Source organism: Perca fluviatilis, chromosome 11 (genome assembly GCF_010015445.1).
Source record: "Perca fluviatilis chromosome 11, GENO_Pfluv_1.0, whole genome shotgun sequence".
NCBI lineage: Eukaryota > Metazoa > Chordata > Actinopteri > Perciformes > Percidae > Perca > Perca fluviatilis.
The window spans coordinates 24,481,343-24,502,708 of record NC_053122.1 but is presented as its reverse complement, the minus strand read 5'-3'; the positions used below and the strand labels follow the sequence as shown (position 1 = coordinate 24,502,708).

The following is a 21,366-nucleotide window of genomic DNA, read 5'->3' as shown; positions in this document are numbered from 1 at the left end:
ATACTTCATGTTGGCAATGCTGGATTACTCTTCCAAATCCCCAGTTTATGTATTGTTGTTGGAAGCGGCATTAAAAAGTCCCTGGTTGGGCACTGTGCGATGTGAGGAAAATGTTATTTACCATTTCTAACAAGCTTGACTTTGGAGTTATGTTCTTTTCAGGCTATTACAGCCCCAACAGCTCTGCTCATTGTAAGTACACTGGGATTGTTAAAAAGGAAGCTAATGATAAAGAATTGGAGGGGAAGAGCAAGACAGAGGAGAAAGTGAGAGAAAAAGACTCTTTTCCTTCTTTTTCCTCAATGAATTCTTTAACCTGGCGGCTCCTGGTGAATCAGGTCTCATTGGTATGCAAACACACCTCCTCTTCTCTCTCCTGTTCTCCTAGCTCCCTCGCGTTTTCCTCTCTCACACACACTCAAGATTATGCATACAGCCGTGGAAGAGTGTGTTAATCTTAGGTTAGTGGAAGAATGGTGTCCCATATTTACACGCATGTGTGTGTGGAAGCGAGTGTTTGTGCTTTCCCTGACTTATGATTTAGTGCTAGGTTAAGCGCCTGAAAGCAAGAGAGCTTGAGAGTTCTCACCTATAATGACGAATTGGGAAGAAAAAGGGGGAGAGAGAAACCGAGAAGGAAGATTAAAGAAGGAAAAGGATGAAGCAGAGAGGAAATGGAAAGAGGACAGAAAAATAGAGGATAGAAAAGAGAAGGATACTGAGAGAAAGAGAGAGGAGTAACAAGGATAGAGGTAAGGCAAAAATATGAAAAGATAAGAAAAGGAGGGAAAAGGAGACAGGAGAGTATAGAGGAGAGTTAGATGGAGTTGGGAGTAGGTTACCAATTACTGGGTCATGGAGTGGACAGTTTTATCTATTGCAGCGGCAAAGATTGCTCCTCCTGCAAGCTGTACCCTTAGATTTTGTCTGACGTCTGTATGTGTGTGTTGCTCATTTTAGCACATAACTCCCAACGCGCAGCTGTTATTGTTGTGGGAAGAACAATTGGTCTGAGAGTCTAGCAGAGAAAAGAGGAATTCTTCATTCAGTTTACACAGAAAATATTTTGTTCCTGTGCCACCCCTGTCACAGCGTGACATTTATCAAAGAGCTGTAGTCGAAGACTTAGAAATGTGGTTTTAATGCAATAATTTTTCCTAAAGTACAAGAGCAGAACATCACAGAAGCACAACAAAAGTAGATCACAGCGTTCAGCCAGGAAATATGCACTCAGCTGCCAGTTTATTAGGTACACCTGGCTAAAACTAAAGCAGTCTAATACAACGTTCCTGCCATAAATCAGACATTCATAAAAGTTATGATGTTCAGTTTTTATTGAAACTGTTTTAGAGAGGTGTTGACTCAACTTCATGGTCTTTTTGGAGGCTTTAGTTTGCGATGCTGTTATGCGTTATACTGACAGGTATTTCCATTATTTTGCCCACCCCATTTATATCAATGGTTAGCCTAAAACTAGTCTGGATCAACGGAAGTGCATTTTTAGGATAAAGCCTGACATCCGGCGCGTGAGCCACGCGCACGCTGTCCCTCACCTTCCGCTCTCTGTTTGTTGCTGTTCTCAAAATCCCTTTGATAACGGAAACAACAACAAACTTTGAGCTAGCAAGCTACAAGCTGAAAATGGCAAGGTTTGAAGAACAATAAGACAGGCCTGCTTGGTTCTTCGGTGAATGATTGTAAAGATTTACAAAGAATATGTTTACGGTGTTTTGGGACCGATTGGCGGGGATTGCTATGGGCGAAGTACACATGGCGATACACTGGTAAGAGCAAATTAAGTCAAACCATATATCCAGCTAATTTAACAGATCACATTACTGTATCGTCACAGTTAACTTCATTTAGAATTTTATGTGGCGTTTTCTTTTTTGGGGTGCAAATGTTCCAACAAAACAAGTTCCTTTTTTGCATTGCCACTGTTGCTGCATCCGGAGACGATTGTGATTGGTTTAAAGAAATGCAAACAACACAGAGCATTTTTTTTCTCCTATCCCAGAATGTAAATGTGGTGTAGCCAGACCTTACTCCACAGTGTTTTGGAGATAGGTCTGGGAATGCGTAGTCTCGCTTTGCCAGACCCTCCTCCAAAACACGATGAAGGAAGGTTTGGCTACTCCACACAGCATTCAGGGATGGGAGGAAAACGGGCTCTGGTTTATTGGCATTTCTTTAAACCAATCAGAATCGTCATGGGCGGCGCTAAGCTCTGTTCAGAACTGCTGCAAAATAGTCGTGCGAGAGAAAACTCAGATTGGACAGATAGTCTAGCTAGCTCTCTCAATTTACCCTGCAGACAGGGACGGACTGACAATCTGTGCGTTCTGGAAAAGTCCAGAAAGGCCGTCCAACCGACGGCCGTCGGCACAAAAAAGTCTATTAAAGCGATATTAACAGCCAACAGCAGGGGGCGCAAATACAATCACTTAGGCCTATATGCTACGTGTAAAAATAAAACTGAAGAAGAAGAGTCGGCCTACATCATTAGACGTGAGTATATTAGAAATTCTTTGACGTGAGTTAATTTCACATCAGCAGTACTGGTAAATCCCAGGAGCAGGAAACATTTTAGGCTGCCTTTATCCCTATCTTAGCGAATTGCATAGTCAGCTCAACATGAGTGTGCATCATGATTATGAAAATGATTGTGCCATTTAGTGCTGTCAAACTTAACGTATTTAATAATTTCTGTTAGGTTAATTTGAAACGCGTTAGAAATGAATCGCGAGTTGACCACGATTTCACTTGGTTGTATATGAGAGGTTGTAGTGAACTCACTTTTGCTGCTAGGATGAAGACTGTGGTATTAAATTAAACGGGAAAACATCAGGTATGCATACCGGTATGCATACCTGATGTTTTCCCGTTTAGCCACTCTAAACATGCTAACAAACAGGGCTAAATAATTCACCAAATGTTACCAAAAGTTTAACCAAAAAATCCTAGCTTGCACTTTCTGTCTGTATTCCATCAGAGTGCAGTTTTTCCTTGTTGACTGAAAAATGACCTCAGTGGAATAGTCACTCGCTACGGATTGGTTAGGGCAAAACTAAATAACCTCCCCACCTTTCCATCGAGAAATCAGCTGACATGAACAGGCTGAATGAATGAAGTAAAACAAAAATGGCAATTCAGTCCGATTATCAGACTAATGCAGCTGCAGTTTGTAAGGTTGCGTGGCTGTTCTGTTCTATTCTATATGGTCCTAATAATGTTTCCTTATCAACTCCTCCTACCTGTGAAGACGGAGGTGCTGACCACTTTGCTCTCCTGACTCCCTCTGACAGCGTTGAGGCTGATTTCATATTCTGTAGCAGGAAACAGGCTGGACAAGGTGTAGTTGGTCACATCGCTGTCAATCACCACGCTGTCCACTCGACCTGCAGGAGACATCAGAACTACTGCCGTGACATTGGTCTTACATTTCTTTAGGTACAGGGAATACTGCTGAGCCAACTTGTGCGCTTTTTGCCCTCACAGAGTAAATATTTAATCAATACAGAATTTTAATTAAAAAAATCAATTAACTGATAAAATGTTATCAATTAATTAGGTACAACAGTGTGTGTAACAGAGATCCCTTCCACAAAATATCTTACATCAGAGAGACCCGCTACAACAAATGTCATGTTCATTTAACTGTAGCATGAAAACGCAGTGTGTCGGCATGTATGCTGATAAACTGAATACAGTGTTTTATAATGCGATGAAGACGGGTGTTACATGATGTAAAGAATATGCTACCTCTGGCTGATTGGTAGGACAGCTTATAGTATTCAAATGGGGCCAGTGGTCTGATCCAAGAGATAGTCACTGCGTCTTCAGTCACATCCGACACCGTCATCTCTTTTGGTGGGTCCATGCCTAGGAGGGAGATGATGTGTGTTAGCATATAATCAATTAGTCAGCAATGGATAACTTGGGGAAATTTGTTCTGATCCCAGAGGTACAATAGGAGCGCATTATGTGGTATATTATGAAGCAAGTTCAGAAATTTACATAAAAATCTAAAAGAATTAGTGCCCTTGAAAACCAAAATATTTCAGTATTCCTTTCTTTGTCACTTTTACATAAACAGGCCTGTCCTTGGTCTGAAGAAGCACAAGCATTTGTTATTAATAATGAAGAGAAATTTAGCTGGTAAAAAAACAACAACAATGTGCGGCTTTAGCATTGAGACTTACAGAGCGTACTCAGAGGAGATTTACGCCCCTGCTGACAATTTGTTTTATGTGTCTCCTGAGACTATGGAGCTGCCGTGGAAAAGGGTATGGCGAAAACAATGTGAGCAAACAATTAAACTGATGACAGGTCCTTAGGTGCTAGAGAAAGAAATAGAGGGATAAAGAAAGTTAGAGAGGGGGAAAGAAAAAAGAAAGAGGATGAGATTAAGAGATCACTTGGTGTGGACAAGAGGCGAAATGGGTAGCACTTGTAAAACTGCTCCACTCCATCTTTAAAAAGAATAATTATTCACAAGCAGAGGGAGCAATTTATAACTCCTGGCCTTGATCTCATTTAAATTCTATGTATATGACATATAGTAGCATGTATATATGTTTGGATTATTCATGCATGCATTTCTTACTAATTATGTTTGCTTTGGAAAAAATAACAGCTGACAATGTTTCTCATGAAGCTTCCTGAGAGGGTCTGAATAGGAACAGTTACAGAAGAGTTTATCTACGGCTATTGACCTGATCCTCCTGGAAGATCACAAGTCTATTTCCACTGTTGCACAAGCTAATAAATGAATGTGGCCCTCAGGTTGGGTAACATTAAAGAACAGTTTGAACTGACCATAGAGAGTGACTTTCAAAGTCGGGTAAATGTCAAACCGCCTACTATTGGGTTAAACCTAGGACTGGAGAACATTTCAAATGCTGAAAATGTAATGCTAAGAGCACACCTAATTATACAAGGAAAGTCAGAGTGCAGTCTCTCATCAGTGCTCACATTCAAATGTGCAAGATCAAAGCATTACCACAGTCTACAGAAAAGGTGCAAGCAAAACTGTAAACCTTTTTCAAAATCCCTGTCCAATTTCACTCTCAAAATCTGCATATCATCATGTGTGGGTGAACATAAAGAACGAGAGTGCTCGAAGCTGCCAATGTGAAGCTGGTACAGTAATCAGATGACAGCATACAGACGATACACAGTTAATATCTCCATTGATCAATGCTGACTTTTGTTGTTCTTTGTCTTCAGTCCCCTCTGCTTTTCTCTGTTGATGATTTCCTTTTGTCCTAATTTTCTTTTCTGTCTTGCCCATTTGTATGTTGGGATTATTTATTGCATTTCTCAGGCAGGTAATTCCACTAACCCTCTCTTCATTCATTCCCTTCCCAGATGTGAATAGCACACTCATAATCAAAATAAATGTTTCTGAGAGCTCCTTCTGACAAAAAGCCAATTAGCGAAGAATTACATGGTTAGACTGTATAATATCTCTCTAATAAATTGGGGAATCTGTGTGTGTATGTGTGTGTGTGTGTGTGTGTGTGTGTGTGTTTGTGGTGTGCATCTGTCTTTGAAATATCTCATGAACCGTTCATCCAATCTACTTCACACATGGTTTCCTGAGTACCCAATGAACTTGGGGTTTGGAATTTGAAGCAGTTTGGACAGCACTGGATATTAACAAACTGAATTAAACTAACGACTGAACAATAAAGGTTGAGGAAAAAATGTTGGGAAAAAAAGTGCTGCCATAACGCTGGCTCTTCCGTGTCTACCCTTCACAATAAAAGCCCAGCTTAAATTCACTCAGCATTTCGCTAAGAGGAAACTCAATAAAAAGACTTTTTGCCAACACTAGATATCAAACAAAAGCCCTGTATTAAGCTGCTGTGAGCTGTAAATTTACCAGTGCTAAGCACACAGCAGAAGATAACGTCATCTTGGAACTGACCAGGCAAAGAGAGGTCTCTTACTTATTCAGACTCACCCTGTGTCTGGTTGTTTAAGTGTGCTGCTAACTTAGGCTAAAACACTAATAACATTACCGTTGGTAAAATTCCCCTGCGAATCCAATCCATACTTCAACATTTACCGTCAAGCCACTAAGCCGGTTTGGAAATGAATACCTCTTCTGAAGTGTTAAATTCATTACTGATGATAATGACTGACTGCGTACATGCAATATCGTTGACGAAAAAGACAAGACTAAAATGTAGTTAAACAAAAACTCTCGTAATTTCCATTGCCTTCCACCTTTTCTCCACCAATCCTCTCTCTCTCTCACCTAACACACACACTCAAAGACTCCGTCTTTGTGAGTGTGAGTTCGGCTCTGCTCAGTCCGGTTCTGGTGGTTGATTAACACAGATGCGATTTGCTGACTGGCTCTCCTAACGGGCCGGATAGGTGGCACATGAGTCCATGAGGCAAATGTCTGTGATAAGCCTACTCCACATTTTAATAGTGATATTTTGTCAGTAAATCGGAATCTGCAACGTTCTCTGTCAGGTAAATGTAGTAGTACAATGTCTTCCTCTGTCAGTACAAGTACACAGTAAGTCAGTAGTAGCCTATACAGTGTGGTTGCATATTAAGTGCTTGGGGTCCTTCTGTAAGTAATTTTGGGGTACAATGGTTCTGGAGAATTCCACAAGCAGCAATACCACAGGCCAAGCAATCGGCCCGTTCCAAACAGGCACATTTTGAAAGGGCATGGTACTAGTATTAACAAAGAGAGAGAAAGGCGTAAAGGATCATTGCGGCTCAGTTGGAGCCAAAGACATGGAGAAAAATGACATGGAGAAACTGTGATACAGGTTTTTAATTGTAATGAATTTTAAAATGTTATAGATGTACTGGATAAATATGCTGTTGGTATATGTTGATGTGAATTGTTGTTGACTGTGTAATGGTGTTGCATGTAAATTAATGTTTTTCGGTGCATGCTACTTGTTTAATTAAGACTTATAATAATAATAATAATAATAATAATAATAATAATAATACAATAAATGGAAGAAAAGGAAACAAATACATTCAAATGTATAGACAGAAACCAGCACAAAGCATGAGCAGACCTTTTCTCTTACACTATATTTTACAGTAACAATGTGAGCCCACACATTGCACCTGCCCTTTCCCTCTCTCATTCTTCTTCTCTCTGTCCTTGACTGTATTAGAGAACCATATGTCAGCAATTTCTCAAATATTCCCCAATGTTATGATTGCGTATGTTTAGAATTAACATTAAATCGTTATACCCTGGATCATTATACAAACTGGCTATTGACTCAAATTTCATCTATGTGTCAAAGCTCCGTCATCTGATACCACAGGAGAATGAAACAAGCTTGTATTTTTGGTACTGTGTCTCGAAGTCTGGCAAAGAAACAGAAAGGAAAAACCTCCAAGGCAGGTCTCTAATTACAAAACTCATTCTGCTGTGGTTCTGTGCAAATGGAATGCTAAAACAGTATTTTTTTTTTGCAAATAAATATTTAATTTTAAATCACTTTGTATTTACATATCTTCCAGTAAGTTTTCGCTTTTTTTTTTTCCTTTCTTTACTTTACTTTACACTTACTGTACTAAATTGTTTTGGCACTCTTCTTCCATTTCTTTCCTGTTAACCACCCTGTTTTTCTCCTTCATCCTAAATGGGATTCAGGGACATTCCAGTTCTACCTGCCTCAACAAACCCCCAAAAGAACAGTGCAACTCATTCATAAATGTGATCAACCTGATTGCAGCTCAAACAATTAGTCATTTCATTGTTTAGTTGATCGACCAAAAAACAGATGGCAAATTATTCGATAAGTGATTAATTATTGAATTTGTCTGTTGGGCTTTAGGAAGTTATGTTATGAAGTTATGTTTTTTTACTATTTTCTGACATTTTATAGACCAAACAAAGAACCAATCTTGCAGCCATAAATGTGATCATATGTTAAGTTCATAGGAACAAAAAAGTCGATGCATGCATAGACAAACAGTATGAAGCCAGGAAGCATAACTACTAAAACAGATCTCATACAAAGCCATACACCTTTACTATGCCGCTAATGTTTATCTATCCTCATGTGTGTCCTGCCTGAGTTACCTTCGATACCACTTTTCCATGTAATCAACCAGCTCACCTGTAGTGAGTGATGCTGTAATGGGTTCAGAGGTAACATCCCCCTGTATTGTGATTAGACTGACGGTGTACTGAGTAGACGGCAGCAGCCCCTGGACCAGTGACCTCGTCTTGGAGCCGTCCAGCGTCACCTTAGAGGTGTCGGTCCCGTCTGCAGAGCTGTAGCTCAGGATGAAGAGGTCAGCAGGCGGGGCTGGGGCGCTCCACGCCACCGACACTGAGTCTGAAGTCACCTCTGACAAGTAGAGGTGGGTTACGGGCCTGATTCCTGGAGGAACGGGGGTTTACAGGTGAACGGTGAGTTTTCAAGGACAGGTAAAAGAGCCGATCACAAGCAGGAAACAGCGATGGAAAAAAAGAACACAGCTGCCATCGTTATGGAGATGACAGACGAGCAATTCAGTGATGGATGAAAGCAGTCCTGGATGATGTAATAGATCGTTTATAATACAGTTGAGAAAATTAGCCTTGGGTGTAATCTCAATGGGGCAGGTGAGAGTCAAAGACGACCACAATCACGTGGAAGTGATGATTTAATTGGTCATAAAAAAGAAGGAAAACTAATGAGATCATTCGCCTGTGAAGATGAAGATGTAATGGGACTGTTCACAATAAGAAAATGGAGAAATGATGACGATGATGGCAGATGCTGTCAAAATGTATTACCTGGATAGGAGATGAGGTAATGAATACGAACTAGTGTAGCAGCTGACACAGCAACAAATGCAAGACAATTTGATTTTAATTAGCCATGTGTTGATGTATACATAGCAGAGAAGATGCAGTGCCATTGACTTCTCCTTTTCTGATTCATCCAGATTAAACTGTGGAGTTTTCTTTGTGATTAATCATCATTTGAAACCTGCGTTGTTTACAGTCTGCATTTATGTCCTCCTCTTTGATTGGTGAATGGCTACCTTTGATGGCGCATTTCCTCCACCAACTGTCGACATGCATTACCGCCCTGTGTAGTCAGCAGAGAATGTGTATTGCGTAAAACCCCATGGTGGTGGTGTGGATGTGGGTCCTTTTGTGGAAGCCAATAGAAGACGTGATACAAATAACACAAGGATACACTCATCGTAGTCTCGCATTGCCAGAGCTTCCTTCACAGTGCTGCGAAGGAGGGTCTGGCTAGTCCACACAGCATTCCGGGATGGGAGAAAAACGTGCTCTGATTTATTGGCATTTCTTTGAACCAATCACAATTGTCCTGGGGCGGCGCTTAGCACTGATTGGAGACCCAGTGCCGCTGCAAAATAGCCTCGGGAAGTAACTTCTTTCAGTGGAACGTGTACGTTCAAAGGTAGTTTTATTCGTGCAACAGAAAACTCAGATTGGACAGATAGTCTAGCTAGTCCTAGATAGTCCTCATAAATTGACTGGAGTTTAAAATTACAAAACAAAGAAAGCGGAAGGTAACGGGACATCCGAAAACAGACATCCGAAAAGAGTGACATCCGGCGGAATTTCTGGCAGAACGAGAGCAATCCCGGAAGTGGAACATCGTGTATATAGACTGCACTCATCCAAACACTGCTCTAAAGCACCAATAGAGTTAAAAAAATCCACCAGGCTTTGCTTTAATCATGAATTAAACAATGTAGAAGAAGAAGTGTCCGTGTATTGCTATGGCCAGGCTGGTGGTGGTTATGATGAAGATGACGTTGATCAAGACGACAGTGACATTTGTGTTGATTTGTACAATTAATAAATAACAAGAGGTTCGCAGATAACTACTAACAAGTAGTAGCAGAGCTCATATTTAGTGACAAAGAGACAAACTAAAGGAGAGACAGTGCTCCAAAGGAAGTCTGGGATATATATATATGATCATAGATTGTTTCAAGATCAAACTTTCAATCTTCAGATTGTTTCACCTTGTGATGAGTTCACCTGAGTGTAGGTAGACAGATGTTGCCAATATGGCCAAGTGAACAGTGGATGAGTAGATGACAGGTAATTTATTATTTTTCCTCTGATTCTCTTCATGTCTTTTTATCATTCTCTAATATCTGGATGGTTAGAGTGGTGTTACTTAAAAAAAGCCACAGATAACAAAAGACAAAGTTATGATGGTGACAACTGTCACGGCGGTCACAATGAAGAAGCAAAGAGATGATGATGATGATGATGATGATGAGAGAGGTGAAGAAAAGAAAGAACAAATCTGTCAGCAGGTATGTGCATGCCCATCAATCTGACACCACCCTTTGTTCAACTGAAAATCACATCAAGCTTTCTGTAAAAAATAACAAAGAACCAACAGCGGTGGGTAGATTGACAGGCAATCCCACATATAGTTGGACAAATACACACAAGTCTGAAAAAAAAGAGAACTTCTCAGAAAAAGAGGAGACATCGAGCTGAGAAAGAGAGTGACAGCAAAACTGAGAGAATGTGGTGTCGAAAAGAAATCAGAAGACAAATACATTTGGATGCAAAACAGAGATGCAATTAGGGAACACTTGTAACAAGCTCATTGGCTGATGTGGATAATTGCTTCTTCAAAGTCTTTTAAGGTCCTGCATTTTCTTTTAGCCTGCCTCACCTTCCCTGCTGCCATTGTTGGTGAAACTGTTCTCTAGCTTTGTGCAGTAATAGGCTGATCTTTCATGTCTTTATCTAAGCAGACAAAAACACACTCTAGAGTGAGTTATATTGAGTGGATTAAACTGATGCTGTACAGCAACCTTAAAACTCTACAAAATAGTAGTGAATAAAAAAGACAAGCAAGAGAATTATGCTGTACAAGAGTAACACTGTTTACCCATTAAGAGTATATAAAATGTGACTATTGGACCTGTGAAAGCATCTATGGTAGCTGCATTGCTCTGTTGCCTTCCTCTTCTCGCTGCCACAGTGATGGTGTACTCAGTCCCAGGCTCAAGGTCCATCAGAGTGGTGGTGGTTACATCTTTAGGAACCGTCAGCTGGAAAATTAACACACAATAAGCACAAATTCACACATTCATTGTAATTTCCTGTTGGTCCTTATAAGACCGAGCATAGGGACATCTGTGTACAGTATTCACCTGCATGGTAATTTATATGCCATGGTCATTATTTGTATCTGTTATCCATTCAGTGTTTATCTGTCCTTTCTTTACCTCAGTAGCGACGCCAGAGGAGGATGTGTAGGTGATCTTGTAATGGTCGATGGGGCCCTGCACCACGCCCCACACCAGAGAGATGGTGTTGTCTGTAGAAGCCGTCACAGTTAGATCCATGGGCACATCCAGATCTAATATAGAGGAAACCAGATTTTAGTTACTGATGATAATTTAAGATATTATGATATTTCAGGGACCTTACTACTCATCCATGACAAATGTCCCATGACTTGAGTCAAGCGTAGACATAGCGTAGTGCACGGGACATTACCCCTTTGATATTTACCTTATTGGTATTGGTTTTTTTCTACGTTCACCTGTGTCACTCAAGACCCTTTCAAGTGTGTGAATTATGATTAATTAATCACTTTTACATCCACGTTTCTTTATGTCTACATTTTCAAATTGACTATAAAACACCTGAGTCGAAATGCCATTTGAAGAAAAACTGATTTTTAAAATAAATGTTTTCAATTCAAATTATGCCTTTATCTATTTATTTATCATTTACATTTAAAATGTATTTTGCCCTCCCTTTGGTTGGACTACCCCAAAAAATTATCACTACAGAAAGTAAGAAATACAAAATGTCTCTGTTGACTACACTAAACTGTTATGTTCTAGGATATGTTCTGTTCATGTTGTTGTATTCTGCACAAAATAATTATGAAGTATTCCAAAAAAGTATTTTACGCTTAGTCCCCTCTTCTACTGTAGACAAAGCATTAATTTCATGCAGCTGCTCACCATTGCATGCCTCCGTTTGACCAGAATGCTCAAAAAAACAAAAACAAAACTAGAACTGCAAGCAGTTATGAACGGGGTCCAAGCCTCCCCGGCGCCAGTCCCCCCTGGCGCGAGTCGCCCCTGACGATGCTAAGAGCCCACAAAAGCGGAGCGGAAAGGAGAACCCAAAGCACGATGGCGGCGAGGCAAAAGTCAGGAAATTTGACCATGTGCGAGGTCCAAAGTCTGTAGTGAATTGCAATTGCAAATTTCCTCTTCATCGCATAAAAGGCCAAAACACTCAATTATAGCGCCCCCTAAAGGGCGATCATCACCAAATCTGGTGTAGAGCCGCAGAGTGGCATGTCCAACAATAATCTCAAGTTTTGTGATGATAGCATTTACTGCAGCAGAGATATTTCATTGCAAATTATTCCCATTTAAGTGCATTGACTTATTCGCCAAAAGGCCTCTACGTTCATTATAGCGCCCCCTAACGGCCGATTTTCACCAAATTTGTTAGGGAGGCTTAGAGTGGGATGTCGAACAACAATACCAAGTTTTGCTCTGATACCTATTAATTTGGCCGAGATATGCTAACGTTCGTGTTTTGTGGCTAGCTACAAAAATTTGTTTGCTTGTAAATTGCGAATGGTGTAACGTAGCAAAATTCTTTTGATAACATTAGGTCAGGTCCTTATGGAGATGCTACCTGCCAAGTTTCGTTCCAATATCTCACAAGACCTAGGACGAGTTCGAAACGTTGGTTTTGCGCATTGCGCGATATTGCGAAAAAACTTCTTAGCACAGGTGGGTGAGGCCTATGTCATCAGACTCAGATGGATTCAAGGAACACGTGGATATAAGGGTTTCTAATCTGCGATGTAGACTGTGGGAGTTATAGGCAAAAAGACGTTTTACGTCATTATAGCGCCACCTAGTGGTGCATGTGTGTAATTTTTGTTAGGTAAGGTCCATGACCCATTGTCCATCTACGCTGTAAATTTTAAGTTGCTCACATTAGTGTAAGTGGTGAATCCAAACCTGGGTCCCATAGGCTACGCCCACTTTGACGAATCAGTACCCCACTGTAGGCGTGGCCTCAGGAGTGTGCCGGTACACTGGACTGGTACACTCAAAATTTCGTAAAAATCGGATGAGCCGTTCATGAGATATAAACTTTTTGTACTTGTAGCGCCCCCTAGTGGCCAATTTTTGTGAAACTGGTTGGGGAGCCTTAGAGGGTCATGCCAAACAAGATTCTAAAGATTCGCGATGATAACATTTATTTTGGCCGAGATATGACAATGTTTGTGTCTTCGTAGCTAGCTACACAAATTTGGTTGTGCGTAATTCACGAAATTTTCATCCGACAAAACTTCTTTTGATAACTTTTTGTCAGGTCGGTCTGGAGAGGCTACGTACCAAGTTTCATGCAGATTAATCGCACGGTCTAGGAGGAGTATGAAAAAGCAGGTTTACGATAAATCACGATTTTTCACGCATAAAAGTCTAGGTGGAAATGGCCGTGGTCTATACCACGTGATTCAGCTGGATCCAGTGAACGCGCAGATGTATGGTTTTTGAATGTTGGGTGTACGGTGTGGGAGTTATAAGGCCAAACGCGTTTTTTCTGCTATAGCGCCACCTAGTGGCTCAATTTTTTTGTCCAAGGTCCTTGCAGTGATCTGGACCAGTCCTGAAAACGGCAGCGTTCCAGGACATCTGTATTAACATAATGACCCCATATTCTGTATTTCATCTTTTTGAATTCTTTTTGTTCTTACTTTTCTTTCCTGCAGCAATGACCAACCTTGTCCACTGGATTATTAATGCTTACTTCTCATGAATTCCTCAACTGCAACCCTCAATGTTTCTGGAGCTTCTTGTCAAATATATGTTATTGGGGAACGTAAAACTGAACACTATTATTGGAAATTAGGCTTTCAGCAACTCGCACTTATAGTAACATGAGCACAGCTGTGTACCCGGCAGACAGGAGTTGTTGTCACATTATTTAAAGCTATTTGAGAAAGATGTGATAGCTGTAGTGCATTTTTAAAGTTCATAGAGAGTGCACAAAACAGTGGGATAGAAAGTGCTTGTTCGAAAAGCAAATGGAGGCATAATTTAGCAAAGTGCAAAATACCTTCAGCCATTAAAATGATTGCAACTGGAGGAAAGATGTGCTTGACAGTGAAAGTGATGGGAAAGATTAGCGAAGCACCTCTGTGCACTTACATTTCAAGCAGAAGGTTTAATGGGGTCTTTTTTGTCTTTCTGCCAAAACACCTCAAAATACAATAAAAAGCAATAAATGGTATGCATTATTACAGCTTTAAAATGCTTTAATGGGAACTTTGAACCAAGGTGACAATATAAAACATCTCCCTAAAATAGCACAAATCTTGCACAAATCTGATTTGTAATGGCTGGAACAGAAGCACTGTTCCACACAGCACCAACTGAGGATCACATGTATAAAAACAAACCATGCCAACCAGCCTGCTGTGAAGCCAGGACTTCTAGTACAACGCTGCTGTGATTCACTTAGTGTGTCTTACATGCATCAGTGGAGTATAAACAGTAATTCACTCACCCGTCCTGGCGTTCATTGTTGCAGGTGTACTCTGGTTGCTACCTTTCATGGCAGAAATGCCGATGCCGTACTCTGTGCCTGGCAGCAGGTCTGAGGCACAAAGACAGAGAGGGAATGGTACTAATTTAACAGACAATATAGCAAGACAAAACATCACACAGACATGTTTCCCACTCTCCTTCCCACATGCATGTCAATTAGATGGAGTTTTTCATAACGGCCAAATTAGCTCTACATCGGTGATGGGGGTCCCGGAAAATGTACAAAAAAAAAGCAAACTTGCATAATTGATCAGTTTCGAATCAATTCAGTACGTGCACAGTGGATTTCTTAAGCTAAAGAAATACGATGATGAGGAATGCAAATGAGCGAGAGAGTGACAGAGATTATTAGTAGAGAGAAAATGAGAGTGACAGAGAAGGACTGAGGGTGGAGGCAGCGTCGATTGCAATGGCCCAGCAGAATAACACAAGGACCTTTCGCCTCTATTCCTATGCCGGCTGTGCCCTTTCCAGCACTGTGGCCTTTCAGAAAAAAAAACATCCCAGCTGACCCCTCGTTACAGACAGCCTTTCAATACGCCCGCAGGACAACAAGCATTTCTACAGATTCAATCAGTAGCCCCGTCAACCAGGTGTTAGCGCTGGAGATAATCCTGCCACGTTAAACACACAGGCACTTCCCAGCTTCTTCACTACACATTAGATGCACTGTGCTAATACTGAGGGCATAAGGAAAAACACTGCACAGAGCAACAACAAAAAAAACTAAAGATGTGATGATACAGTACAATAAATACTTCAATAAAAATCGCCTACATTACAAATGAATAAATAAATAAAACACATCACTTCTCACTTACCTGTGAGGGAAGTCTTAGTGGTGGCTCCCTCATTGCGTGGTACAATGACTTTATCATACTGGTCTCCTGCTAAAGTGCTGTACACCACCTGGTAGCCCTCCACCTAAATTTAAACATATATATTTAAACATTTACAACACTAAACTGAAGGAAACATTTGCGTGTAAGGAAATGCAAGGCATTCACGAACAGCGAAAGTAGCTTTAAAGTGGTTCATAGAAGAAATGCTTTATTTGGCATTAGCCCAGTATGATATTTGTCTCTCTGCCAACACTCTGCAGAATCATGAGGATGAATACATTTGTGCTTACAGGCATCAAGACAGACCAGCTTCATACGTCTGGTTGTGTAGTTAGTCACCACTGAGTGAAACAACATGATTTACTACATTGTCATTCAGAGTAAAACTTTAAGTGACTACTTGAACTCAGTAAATGTGTTCACTACATTTCCGGTATTGGCATTTACCAAGCTGACAAAATGCGGACCCACCTGTGTGTGATGATAAAGTGCTTAATACAACAAGACAGAGTTTAGAAAAATGGGAGGAATAAAAATCCACTTTAGTATAAGTACGCAGGAAGGGTCAAGGCAGGGTGGAGAAGGTCCGGGGATTAAGGACAAATTAGTTGTTATTTTTCCAATAACATAATTGTTATGTACTCAGAGATATAAGGGGCACCTAAAGGTTGTGCAGAGATCCAGTAGAAGCTATGAAGTATTTCAGGATAGTCCACTTAATTTATTTAAAAAATAAACAATTATATAAATGATAAAACACAAGAGACAAAGGTTTTCACAGAAGGAGAATCGTATATCAGCATGTTAAAGGTGCTCTAGGTAGGATTGGGAAGATCCAGGACTTCAACAACTTCTCAGTCCCTCCCCCTTTTCTGCTAAAGCCCAAAACGGTCTCCTAAGCCCCTCCCCCCACAAGGGAGAATGAATGCGTGTGCATGAGCAGTGATTGACACGCAGTTAGACACCCACCCCCTGGCCCTGATTGGTGCATCTGAACAGGGAGTTTTGCAAATCGCGCTACAGGCTGTAGGTGGTGCCAGAGGAGCCAGATTTTATTTGTATTAACTGCTTCATGTAGTTCTACTTGAACATAGGGTCAGTTTCAGCAAATATGACAGAAAGTTAGTTTTATAAGTCTTACCTACTGCACCTTTAAGCATAAATATCTTCCAGTGGAGGAAGAAGTATTCAGAATATTTACTCAAGTAAAAGTACAGAGGTAGACTCAGCAAACTGTACTTAAATAATCAAAAGTAAAAGTACTTATTTTGAGCCCTTCCAGAGTATTTTATCTATATTATCTCATATATATTATTGGATTATTATTAATGATTAATTTTAGCTATAGTTTATATTATCTTGTGTGGTTTGATCTATTACATTGCATCATATGTTATGCCCTTTATAGTTTTTGTAAGTAAAATCTTGATCTGCAAAGTAACTAAAATTGTTAGTGGAGTAGAAATATATAAATTATACAAATAATAAAATAAAGTACAAGTAACACACAACTCTACGTAGGTACACATCTTTAATAAATGTACTATGTTGCTTTTCACTATCATTTTACCCAGATCAAGACCGTATACTGCATCAAAATACAGGCAGCCTTTAAAAAACAACAAATCCAAAGAAGACACAGAACTGTCATTGAAATTACCAACCTTTGTTGTGTTGTCTGAAAAAACTATACCCCACCTGTTAACTACTCAAATCATAAAAAAATGTACTCCGAATGCTATTTTCTGCCATGTCTAATTACCTCAGCCTCACTGTTTTCCCATTCAAGCTCCAGGGTGGTGGAGGTCTTGGACAAAAGCCGCAGGTTCTTGGGGGCATCGATCTCTGAGAAGAACGATAAAGCTGACAATGTTGGGGAAACTGAGACCAATTCGCAGGATTGTGAAAAGCAAACAGTGGTTTAAACATCATCAGAAACAGATACAGTTAGTTAATTACTTTAGCTGTTTTGAATGATGGTATAATTTACTGTACATCAACGTCAGCAGCTACACGTGTTTATTTATAATAAATGATATATTGCTATATGATATATTACCAATTCTAGCAAGATTTTATTTCATTTGAAATAGCTACTCTGACATCGTATGCATACCTTTTACCTTCAATGTAGCTGAAAGTAATGTCATGTTGATGAAGTTCTATAGTTGTTTCACAAATAATGTACTCATTTACTTTTTTTTGAGAGTAATAATTCCCTTGAATTAGATGTTCACTACAATATTCAATATAGATCAACAGTTTGCTTTACATTAGGCCATACTGGATGTCATCAACTGTTCTAGCCTCAGAGTCAGGCACAGAATCAAACACACCACTATCACCACATCTGCTTGCCGTCAGACCTCACCGGTAGTAAATTCAGTGGAAATGGATCCGCTTTCATTTCCTTTTCTCACTCCACTCACAGACACCTGGTAACGCGAGCCAGGACGCAAAACCTGTGAAACAAAAACAACAACAACACAAGGACAGTTTAGTCCGTTTAATCTCTTTGCATGGATTTTTGTTTTTTGTTTTGGTTTAATCTCCAGACACAGATGGCAGGCCGACTCTGCGATTAGATAATTTAACAAGCATGACAAGCGTACACACAGGACTGGCTTTTTCTGTCCCCAGATAGTAGGTGAGTCCACATAATGTGTCTGTATGATGAGATCTGCACGCGCGCGCGCACACACACACACACACACACACACACACACACACACACACACACACACACACACACACACACACACACACACACCTGCAGGGAGTACTGGCTGAGTGTGGGCTGGAGGCGGAAGGTGGTCCGTGGACCCTCTCCTCCCACCAGGCCGTAACGTAACACGATCTGATCAATCTTTGCTTTTGGTGGTGTCCACTCCACAAACGCTACGGTGTCTGACACGTCCCGCACAATCAGCTGAGTGGGGCCATCAATCACTGAAGAACAAAGAAAGAAAGAAGAAGAATTATTGAGTGTCCTGTTGCTGTGTGTGGTCGTTTTGTCCACCTTGCCATCTATTGCTGCACTTTTTCACTTGGTCTACTGTAGGTATTGTTTGACTCGATTTTTGTACTCAATTTAACACCTTATTTTTGGTTGGATACCAAAATGCAACTTATTTTGATAACTTGCCCTTAGGAGAGATGCAACTTACAATTATTTTTATTATGAGAATCTGCTGATGTGTTTCTCTATTTATTATTTGGTCAATAAAAAAAAGTCAAAAGTCTACAAGTTACACATTTTGACATCTAGTCTTCTGAGATTGTCTCATTTAAATACATTTTTGAGGCCAAAAGTAGTAGTAGTCTGATATTTTACAAGAACATAAAGTTTTCAATTCCATCTTGTAAATCCAGATTTATGTTTTGACCCATTGGAGGGGTCCCTAGGTTCTAGGGAATCACTGACAGTAAATAAAAAAGCAGCAACTCTTGTTTGGCATGCTGAAACAATACTTAAACGATAAATTGACCTAACACATTTCTTCTTTTTTGTAGATTAACTGCTTGATTAATCAAATACTGTTTCAACGTTTGTCTACAAAATACCATTCTTCTTTCAACAAAAGAAACTTCGTTTTCTAACCACTAACCACGTCTAACCACAAGCAGCTGTACAAGAGCTTATATTTAACGTTTGGTTAAATTGAAGAAAATCAAAATAATAAGTAAACAAGATTCCTAATCATTCCTAAACATTTGGTCCCACCTTTTGGTTCAGACACACTTTAGTATCAATAGGAAAGCTAAAATGGAATATGTATAATGAAAGGATGAATATTAAATATGAACAGGTAGTTCATGTTAATACTGCCCAAGCTTATGCAGTGATAGATCTGGATTAGTTATCAGAAAAAAAGCTGTTCTCTGACAGCCAAGTATGTAAAGCTTATCAGACCTGAAACACGCTGAGACAATAGGCTTTATCTGTGCGAGGTGTAAAACATAAGCCGTGATTAAGGTCCTTCCATGTTGACTGCTGGAAAACAATACTTATTCGGTGTGAAGACCTGAAAACACATTACCCGTGATGAGGAAAACCCATTTCAGAACAGCACAGATCCAGGATCACAGGGACACATTAAGCCCTCCACCATGACAAGGTGGTGATCCTCGGAGAGGTGCCCAATGTGAACCGGAGTGGTGCTTTGTTATTGGACTTCTGAGCTAGTCACGGATTGGCCATAACAAACACCATGTTCAACTACAGCGTTGTTGTTTCAACACTTTTCTTGATGATTTCTACTGCAGTTAAATGGGGCTCATTTATGCTAAAACTTAAATAGCAAATGACATTTATGCACAGTTTCTGACAATACATTTGATTTTGAATTATCCAAATAAGTTTGAAAAAGGGGACAACATAATTTAATGCTGATGAAGCAACCCAAATAGCACAAGACACAATGTTTAGTTCAAAACACATTTTAAATTTAAAGCACCATACTATGCTGTGAAAACACAATTATTCTCTATTGGTGGCCCCAGGGGAAACAACATATTTCACACACTGAGCGACACTGGACCATACTTAAGTCTTTTTTTTTAAGCTTTTGAGATGTAAATAAGTCTCAGACTCAGGCTTGACATATTACTGGTCCACCCCGATCGTTGATGTATAAGAAATTGGCCCCATGGGTGTCATCCTAGAAGACATTCTGTGGAAGACAGTTGCTGAGAACCCGTTCCCACATCAGCTGTCCTCTCCCTCTGGTTTTCCTCCGACTCCTTATAATGCTCACTCGTCTCAGAGGAAGGATAAATCTTTGTTATAAATAATTGAATAACTTTAAATTTGTCTTTCCTTTTTTCTTTATCCAATAAGGTGTCCTGCAGTGGGCCGTCGTGAAAAATTAATGACAGGGTGCCATGAATTATTAATCGATACTTAATTAAAACCCACGAAACGAACAAAGAATTGACAGGAAACTGATGGTGTTTTGACTGTACACATCAGAGTTTGAATTGTTATGGACGATGTTTGAATTGGATCTATTACAGCTGTCTAGTAATAGCGTCAGCTGGGTGAGGAGTGGGGGCAATACCTCAGGGAGGTTTACATCAGGGACATAAATGGTGGCAGACCAACAAATATGTCAAGATGACACTCGCTACTTATGCCAGGGTATTGAGCTTTGTGTGTGTGTGTGTGTGGGTGTGGGTGTGTGTGTGTGTGTGCAGGGAATACTATGCAACATGTGTTACTAAAATGAAAGGTTGATTTGCTTTTGACTGATTGACAGAAAATTGAAGTGCTGACAGTTATAACACTCATTTCATCATTTAAGCCTTTTATCAAGCAAAATTGCCAAACATTGCTTCTTTCAGCTTCTCTAATATGAAGACGTGCAGTTTTTCTCGGTTATTTAATCATTATTAATTAAACATATTTGGGTTTTAGACTGTTGTTTGGACAAAACAAGGAACTTTAAGATGTCACATTGCGTTTAATCGACTTATCGATTTATCAATAGCACAAACGATGTTGCTGTGCTGCTCACATTGCTCATTGGCTAAGCGGCGCAGGGTTCGAATCTGACCTGCTGCACTTTGCTGCGTGTCATCCCTCATCTCTATCCCCCTTTCATGTCTATCCACTTTCAAATAAAGGGAAAAGCCCCAAAAAATTATCTTTAAAAAAAAAAGATGGCAGTGACTAGTTGGTTGTATAGTTCCTCCTCAGGCCACTCATTTGCTTAACTTATGTTAAAGCCCCTGAAAACTTGGTTTCAAATCTTAAAGATAGATACTTAAAGATAGAAGATACTTTGCAGATTTCAAACAACGCGTTTCGCGTCATCTGGCGGCTCTCAGCAGACCTCCGCCACTCTGCTCCATGGAGAGCTCAGAGCACTGGCGTCACGGAGGGACGCCAAACACTGTTCATCTAAACACACTGCCATGACACAGAGCG

The 21,366-nt window shown here is 40.1% G+C and overlaps 1 protein-coding gene across 6 annotated transcripts in view; it reads right to left on the bottom strand.

The window, feature by feature from the left end:
- tnr (tenascin R (restrictin, janusin)) overlaps positions 1-21,366 on the bottom strand; it is a 171,472-nt gene that overhangs the window by 43,052 nt on the left and 107,054 nt on the right. For 3 of the 6 annotated variants that reach the window (XM_039815425.1, XM_039815423.1, XM_039815426.1), the window contains exons 13-22: positions 18,208-18,386; positions 17,809-17,899; positions 17,200-17,300; positions 15,417-15,519; positions 14,555-14,644; positions 11,227-11,360; positions 10,920-11,049; positions 8,118-8,384; positions 3,763-3,882; positions 3,255-3,398 (exon numbers count right to left, since the gene is read on the bottom strand). In XM_039815425.1, coding sequence (XP_039671359.1) covers positions 3,255-3,398; positions 3,763-3,882; positions 8,118-8,384; positions 10,920-11,049; positions 11,227-11,360; positions 14,555-14,644; positions 15,417-15,519; positions 17,200-17,300; positions 17,809-17,899; positions 18,208-18,386 — 1,359 coding nt within the window. The remainder of the gene's footprint in view (positions 1-3,254; positions 3,399-3,762; positions 3,883-8,117; positions 8,385-10,919; positions 11,050-11,226; positions 11,361-14,554; positions 14,645-15,416; positions 15,520-17,199; positions 17,301-17,808; positions 17,900-18,207; positions 18,387-21,366) is intronic. The other 3 variants (XM_039815424.1, XM_039815428.1, XM_039815429.1) reach the window with 3 other exon arrangements.